The 8,613-nt window shown below is 39.4% G+C and overlaps 1 protein-coding gene across 1 annotated transcript; it reads left to right on the forward strand.

The window, feature by feature from the left end:
• The first annotated feature begins 2,466 nt into the window (after nucleotides 1-2,466).
• On the forward strand, nucleotides 2,467-8,290 carry kcnj8 (potassium inwardly rectifying channel subfamily J member 8). Its single transcript, XM_072377126.1, has 6 exons — nucleotides 2,467-3,059; nucleotides 4,479-4,627; nucleotides 5,417-5,577; nucleotides 6,480-6,619; nucleotides 7,069-7,285; nucleotides 7,388-8,290. The coding sequence occupies exons 1-6, from the start codon at nucleotides 2,713-2,715 to the stop codon at nucleotides 7,637-7,639; spliced, it is 1,266 nt and encodes a 421-aa protein (XP_072233227.1). The 5' UTR covers nucleotides 2,467-2,712; the 3' UTR covers nucleotides 7,640-8,290.
• Nucleotides 8,291-8,613: the final 323 nt, after the last annotated feature.

The raw sequence follows: 8,613 nt of genomic DNA on the forward strand, positions 1-8,613 counted from the left end.
AAAGAACAGCTGTGGTTCAGGTTTGATATGAAAGCATGTGAAAATCAATACCAGCTCACAATTTCTGGGCCTTTCTTGTGTCTACGTTCAAGACATGTGGAAGATATATCTAATACTGGGTAAGGTTTAGTCCTCTGCATGCAACCGGAATGCTTCCAAAGAGTATGACCAAGTTTTTTAAGACTTCAAAAGTACCAAAGTATTCCAGTCAGAGTTGTCAGTGCTTTATCGGCTGAGTCAAAAATATAGAAATATGGGTTAAAAGAGGTTCAGGTAATCATGGAGGTTCTTTTATTGTCATTTTGTTGCTTTATAAATGGTCACATGTACTCCACTTCCAGTACTCGTGTTTATTAATGATTCACAACCACCTCAAAGATCTCACATTGGATGTCAGATTATTACTGAATTATAATTTTGAGGTAAACGCCCTAGTTTTTGTTCTCTTAAATTTTGAATTAGTGTTTATGCTTTTTATCACAATCCACCATGTTGACACAAACGTTTTTAGACTTTTTCCAGAGTCTCTTTCCATCTCTGTGGGAGCGGTGCTGTTGTCCCCTTTGTATTACTTTGTACTGAATATACTCACTCTGCTTTTGACTGAGGTTTTAAATGACTGTGTACTGTACAGACTGAATGCCAAAATAGATTATGTTATCATTTGTTTTATCTCAAAAAGCTGCCACGTGTTGTGTCGTCCACAAGCTGCACCAGAGGTTTCACTCTCAGCCTCTTTCCATCTACGTCTTCCTGTCCGTCATTGTCATATTTTTAGTCTTTGCAGTCACTTTCTCCTCGGTTGTCTCTATTCTTTGATCCATTTTATTATTTTTTTTTTGTAAATTTTTTGACTGCGAGTACAGTTCATGAATCCTGTGGGTTGAGTTTGCTTTCCATGCAGCTTCTGTACCGTCACAATCTGCTCCACTCTGCTGTCTGATGAATTCTTTCTTTCACACCACAAACTGTCTTTGAATCAGCTTCACAGCACCTAAGAGCAGATGATTTTTGTTAATGTTGTTGTTCTGGTTTAATGAAAAGTATTGCACATGTTTTATTTCACTGGTGACAAATGTGTTCATTGTTTATCACTTTTTTCCCCACACGTTACTAATTGCTCTTTTCTCTCAGATTGTGTCCAAGTTTTTTTTTCTTTAACATCTTAAATTTTAGGGAACAAACAAGTTGCTGCGTGTTTCCAAACCTGCACAGAGCGAATGTTATGCACATTATCAGGTCTATGCAGAAAGTTTTATTGACTCTCTTGAATTCGCATCTGACTGTTAAAGAGTTTTATATGATTTTTTTTAAAATAAATTCTCAGCATTTGTACATTCTGTATGTATCATCCTGCTTATCTGAGGGTTTTAAACATATACAAAAATATTATTTTGTGTGCCTGTAACTCTTTTTTACGCTTGAAATGATAATAAAGGGATTTTGAGTGACGTGAGGCTCTTTGTTGTTGAACCTGCAGCACATAACCAGCAGATAGGGAATATATTGCTAAATGCCGCCATCTGGTGGCGAATGATTATATTGCTCTTAGCATAAAAAAAGACATTTGAAAGAATTTATCAAGAAACATTTTCTAAAAGGGTTTAAAAGTTTTTTTGAGTCTTGGTATTAAATACATATAGCATATAAATATAGCAATATAGCATCATGCAAATCTACACATTGTTATTGCTATTTTAACTTTTTAGAAATACGGGTCATTTATTTATTGAAGCGCAGGACCTCATAAACCTGTTTTCATGAGCTGCAGGAGAACATTTATTCAGACGAAAAATGTATAGCGTCAGTTGTGTCATATTCTACCCTTTGTAGTTATTTGTATTCACAACTATCAACTGTATGAAATGCTTACTTATTTTGAAGGATTTATACCTAGAGTAGAGCAACACTTAGATTGGAGATTATTTCCAAAGTTTATCTCGTCTAATTTACAAATTATTGATGTGTTTCTCATTTGGGAATATCAATGAAACGTAAATGATTGAAATCACTTTTAAAATTCGGGAAACAGACATTTGATCACAATTTAAACCAACTCAGTTTCAGAAATGAAGGAAACCTTCACCTAAATGCTTGAAACTTGTATTTTACATGCCACAAAACATGCTGTCTGTCCACGTGCTCAGCTTTGGCATAATTCAGCAAGTTCTGCATATCTATAAAAAAAATATTAAAAAACGGTCGAAAGGTGATAATAAATTATATTGAACTTCCATCTCTAACTCGAAAAGCTGCTCAGATAACCACAATAAGAACAGAGACCAGAAGTGATCTTATTATTGTGATGTTTCTTCCGCATTTACACCCTAAAATCGCTTTTAAAATGGAAATATTTAAGACTTCAGTCTCCGTCTCTTTTTTCAGCCAGGTGTTTTCCTTTCTGTTGCGCGCATTGGTTTGTAATTTCGTATTCTCCGACATTCCTCGAGGAGTCCTTGAAGGCAGCAGCACCCTGGTCTGAGCGGGTCTGGACCCTGGAAATTGGACTACGTCAACAGGAGAGTGGAGACCGTCCCAGCCCTCAGAGAAGCTGAGCAGAGGCTACGCGCTGCTCTCACTCCCAACCATCCCCAGAAGCCGACGGCTCGTGAAAAGGAAAAAAAAAGTTTTGAGGACATGTTGTATCCGCGCGTAAAGACGCACTGAGGACGGATTTAAGAAGTAACTTTGACGCATAAGAACAGAAGAAGAATGTTGGCGAGAAAAAGCATCATCCCGGAGGAGTTCGGTCTGCCGGGTCTCGCCTCCCGGATACCCCGCAAGCCGGTGTTCAGGGACCGCGTGAACAAAGCGCGCTTCATCGCCAAAAACGGCTCGTGCAACTTGGCGCACAAGAACATCCGCGAGCAGGGCAGATTCCTGCAGGACGTCTTCACCACGCTGGTGGACCTTAAATGGCGCTTCACGCTGGTCATCTTCACCACGACGTTCGTGAGCAGCTGGCTGCTGTTCGCCATGAGCTGGTGGCTGGTGGCGTTTGCGCACGGGGACCTGGACCCGGATCGGCAAAACGGGACCCACTGCGTCACCGATGTCAAGTAATAAACAGACAAACCCTTTCTCGATACCATAAGAGTACAAAATTCAGATTGCTGAAGTAGTTTTAATGTGACTTGTTTGTATTTGACACTCTTTTTCTCTCCATTCTCACTTGATTCAAACCCACTAACTTTCACCCTCTTAATCCTTCTTCTTTCTCCATTTTAAAACGCCACAGAGGAAGAGGGGGAAGAAGAGAGACCGTCGTTAATCTTTCCACAGAGTTATTTCAATGGTTACGAGTGATGTAGATGAAAGTTTTTTTGCCACCTCCTTCTTAATTCGCCCACACTCCCCCTCCTTACTTTACCCTTCTTTCTTATCCCTTTTGCCCCCTTCGCACCTTAACATCACTACCTTTCTTCCTCCATTCGGAACAGCGTTAAAAGTAAGTACTCAGTAAATGATCATCTCATTCAACCAATACTCTTTTTCTATGGGGATGCGACCCATAAACTGGGAACTAAAGAGGCTGGTTATAAGTAATTCAGTTAAACTTGCTCTACCTCCCGCAACTCCAACACTAATATTCCTAATATTTTGGCACGTTTATATTGTGTCCTTACTTTTACACAAGCAGGATTTTAGAATACTGATTAAAGAGCATTTTTACTTTCCACCTATTTACTCTCCTTTAATTGTGAAAAACAGTTCTGAGGAATCATGGAAGTTCTTTTATCGTCATTTTGTTGCTTTATAAATGTTTTATGAATGCTCGCACTGAACAAGTATGAACGATTGATTCTTTATATGGGGAATCAATTCACTAAACATAAGAAAGGCTGCAAGAGGATTTACTTTCTTAGAATGTACCTACCTATCATACTGTGCTGATTAGTATCCCTCTTCTTAAGATCTTCTGAAATAAATGCAACCAAATCTTAATAGATTAAGTCTAAATGGCTTGATGATAAAGACAAGAAAGTTGTCTTACAGTAAGTTTCGCTTAATGGTTTGCGATGTCCTTAAGATAAAAATATGGTAAAAGCTGTCACAGATTTAGTAGAATGATGTCCTATCGACAGACCAAACCAGCTTTTTGGAAATTTAGTATATTAGATGGTGTCCCCGTGACAAAATGAAGCCTGTAAGAAAGATAAAACAGTGCAGTAAAACATGGTGGAGGTGTCATCATGCTGTGGGGCTGCTTTACTGCCTCAAATGGTGGAGGTACTGATGAGGAAAGGAAATGATGAAAGCCTTAACAGAAACCAGAAGTAATCTTATTGTGATGTTTATCATATCAAGGCATTTCAGAGTGAGATGTCTCTTCTGACACTTGGTTTGAGGGTGGTTGAAAGATCAATATCGCTAGTTCTGAACAGTTTTGTATCTGCGGCAGGGGGTTTGTGTTGGGATAAAGGAAGCTGCTCTGATTCTACGAGCTGTGAATAAAGAACTCCTCTTCCTCTCCTCAGGTCGTTTACGTCGGCCTTCTTGTTCTCCATCGAGGTTCAGGTGACCATCGGCTTCGGCGGGCGCATGATCACGGAGCAGTGTCCAACTGCCATCACTGTCCTCATCCTGCAGAACATAGTGGGACTCATCATCAATGCCGTCATGCTGGGTAAGGCTCAGAAACCGTTTCCCGCTAATTTATTTCTCCGCTAATGGTTCCAGTTTCTGTTTTCACTCATGTTAAATGAGACGTTAGCAGGTGGTGATCCAATCTGGGGGCCTGGACCTTCATAAAGGTCTCCAGCTCATCAGCCTTAGACTGTGGAGAAAGACCACAAAATTAAAAAATCTCTATATATTTCAAGTATGTTTTTCCTTCTTTTATCTTATCGCCTTTGAACTGATCTTGAAAGATCTTGTTGCTTTCGTGAGGTGAAGTCCACAGCCTTTTTCTGATGTCACAAGCCTAAACTGTATTGAAATGCAGGGTTTAATATCAGACACACAAGTCATTTTTTTAAGCAAATCTTAATCAAACTGGTTCTCAGCAAATTCAGAAGGTAGAGACATTTTTTCCATTACAAACAAGTTTAGATACTCAAATTAAACACCTTGAGAAAGTTGCTAAATACTCATTTCTTTTCAAAACAGAAAGAAAATGTATCAACTGGCAAGAGAGTAATAAAGCAACATGAAAGTCAGCAGTTTGGATAAAACATTTAAGCTGTTTAGCTAATTTTAACTATAAACTTCAATAAGCTACAATACTTTCCTCTGTTTTTTTGTCCAATAACCAAAGCACCAATAAGCTGTTTTACTTCAAACATTTGGCGCATATATTGATTATATTCCTCAGTAACTACTATGTGGATTAGCCCACAAAATGTCTCAGATGGTCTGTGAAATTCTACCTGGTCAGGTTAAATTTGTGGGTTACTGTTCATTTTTCTCTCCTCAGGTTGTATATTCATGAAAACGGCTCAGTCGAATCGTCGTGCAGAGACGCTGATCTTCAGCCGCCATGCTGTGATCGCGGTGCGAAACAACCGCCTGTGCTTCATGATTCGTATCGGGGATCTGAGGAAGAGCATGATTATAGGAGCAACCGTCAGGTTACAGGTGTTTGTCCAGTTTATTCTGTCCTGTTGACGTTTGTCAAGTTTATTCCATTCTGTTGATGGAATTTTGAAATATGTAGACGGACAGTCAATCTGAAATTTTGCAATACATCAATGAAATCTACTTTTGTTTTAAAAAATTGTATTGGTTGCAACCAGTTTGCATTTTGTCAGTAGAACATTTTGTCGAGTCATTTTTCATTATTTTCCCAAGAAAAATCTCTCAAAAGAAAATTAAAAAAATTAACTATTGCTAGCATTAGTGCAAACTAATCATATGTCTGTTTCTTTACCCATCTTTTTGGGTTTAATTTTAGAATTTTTTTTATTCTTTTAAAGCTTTAAATTAAGTTTCCTTATTATGCAAATGTTTCAGTGACTAAATCCAAAAATAATACAGAAAAAAAAGGATCACTGGACAAGCTAATGGTTTGAAAGGCTAACTTGTCAGGTTTAGCAAAGTAGCAGTAACTTAATGCCTCTGGAGGCTTTTGATCCTTGGAAAATGATTATTAGATTACATTTTAATTTCTTAGACTGGCTCCATAGTTCACATAAGTATAAAAACTATAGCAGGGACTTTTACTTAGCTTGGATTACCTAAGTCAGAAAGAATTTGGGTCATAGTTTGTATAAGATTTCAGTACAAAGTAGGACAGACCATGGATTCTGCTTACACTAGATATATAGTCTGTATATACTCATATATATATACACTTATATATTTTAGATGTTTATAATCTCACCTAATCGCTTCTGTTTGCTATTTAGCTTTAATTACTGCTCAATAGTCCCTTAAATGTCAAAGAAAGGAAGCAATTTCTTCAAAAAGGGAAGCTAAGGTACCCAAGTATGATTTGAAATTAAGCTGTTGATTAATTAGAACTACTGCATTATGTGCAGGTGGTGAGGAAGACAACTACACCAGAGGGGGAGGTGATCCCTATCCATCAGATCGATGTCCAGACAGAAAGCGCTTTGGCCATCAACAGCCTCTTCCTCCTCGCTCCACTCATCATCTGCCACATCATCGACAAAAACAGGTTCAGAGAGATGACTCCTTTATCCTTGATGTGGGTTTGAGTACACCTGAGTAGGCAAGAAGGCATTTGTGGAGAGTTTATACTCCTGATTCTCCCACCTTTCAAAGCTGAGCTCTTACCATTTCGCTGATTTATCCTTAACAGCGTCACAGTACAAAGATGAGGAGAGAACCCCTCTCATTGAGGCAATATTTGGTTGATTTTTTTTGCCAACAAAATAATATTATATTGTAGATCTATGCTGATTTTTCGGCTCATCATTTAGTTGATTAATGTACTCATTGTTTTAGCTAATTTAGCTTTAGTTCACCCTTAAAACAGTCAAATATTTGGCCCCTCTGGGAAAAATCTACAGTGTGGTGCTCAGTACCCCCATCTGCTGGACAAACACAAACTTGCACTATAAAAGTGTAGTTTTGTGACTGTGAGTCTGTTGTTTATGCTCTCAGCCCACTGTACGACCTGTCAGCCATGGAGCTGCAGTGCAGCGACCTGGAGGTGATTGTCATCCTGGAAGGAGTTGTTGAGACAACGGGGATCACAACGCAGGCCCGAACCTCCTACGTCTCTGAGGAGATCCAGTGGGGTCATCGATTTGTTCCCATAGTAACAGAGGAGGAGGGCGTGTATTCTGTGGACTACTCTAAATTTGGCAACACAGTCAAGGTAAGTGATATGAAAAAGGGATTTCGGCTGACTTTGACTCTGAAAAGAGGTGAAACGAGTGACAGAAAATACGTTCATCGGTGCACATTGCTGTCTTTGAAGGTGGCAACTCCGCGCTGCAGTGCCAGAGAGCTGGATGAAAAGCCATCCATTTTAATCCAAACCCTTCAGAAGAGTGAGCTGTCGCATCAGAACTCACTGCGGAAGCGCAACTCCATGCGACGCAACAATTCCATGCGGAAAAGCGCCGGGAGCAGCGGGAACCTGCGCAGGAACAACTCGGGTCTCGTCTCGCCCAAAGTCCAGTTCTTCACCCCAGCTGATGGAGGCCAGACCCTGAGCGCCATCACTTGACATGAGGCCTGCTGTCTGCTGGCTGCCCTGCTCCTCCTGCTGGGGCAGAGGACTGTGGGTGTATCTTCTTCCCCGATGGGACTGGTTCTTTTTCTGTTCCCCGCCTTTATTCAACTTGTGTTTCGACATGTTTACTGCTACTGTTGTGTTTCTGTTCATTAGCAGTTCACTGAACATTTCTCTGCACTGACACAATCTCACAATGTAGATTTAAAAAACAGATAATAGAGTCAACTCACACACTGGCAACGATGTCTTCTCAGTCATGTCAAGTGAAACAGCACTTTATACTCTGAATTCCCATATTTGCACATAAAAGCATTCGATTTTGATCAGTAAGATGTTTTGATAGCACAAAGTGGTTTTATATGAGGGAAACCCAACTGCGTACCCTGCTGTTTTAACTCTTCCTTTGATTACTGATGTTGCTTTTTATTTCATTTCCATTAGTCATCCATGTGGGTGCTTCATCAAATACCTGGCCTTTATGTTCATTTTGCTGCTGGGGGGAGGGGAGATGTACAACTCAAGTATTATTCTATTTTTCATTAAGCCATAGCTTAACCGCTAATTATGATAACAAGCTGCAGCCAGTCACTGCTGCACTGTTTTGTGATGTCAGTCATACAAGTTGTTTGTGTTATTTGAGAATAAATGGACTCACTTAATATGAGTATGGTTTGATTATTTTAACTGATAAATATTTCTCAACAGTTTTGGGGGTTTTTTGCACACAGCTTGTGTTTATGTCAGTACATAGAAGGTACTCTACAGCAGCAGTGATGCAATATTGTATTTGTTGTCATAAAAGAATAATGTTTCACAACCCAGTCTCACAAGAAAACATGTAATATGTTCCTTTTTCCCCCGCGGCGGGATTTTTCAGCGCTGTGATGTATTTTCTAATGCTTAAACATAATCAGCTGCATCTGAAAGTGAAGTAAAAAAAAAAAACTGGAAAGTTGTTGGACAGT

This window comes from Leuresthes tenuis, unplaced genomic scaffold, assembly GCF_036924035.1.
Source record: "Leuresthes tenuis unplaced genomic scaffold, fLeuTen1.0.hap1 SCAF_23, whole genome shotgun sequence".
NCBI classification, from domain to species: domain Eukaryota; kingdom Metazoa; phylum Chordata; class Actinopteri; order Atheriniformes; family Atherinopsidae; genus Leuresthes; species Leuresthes tenuis.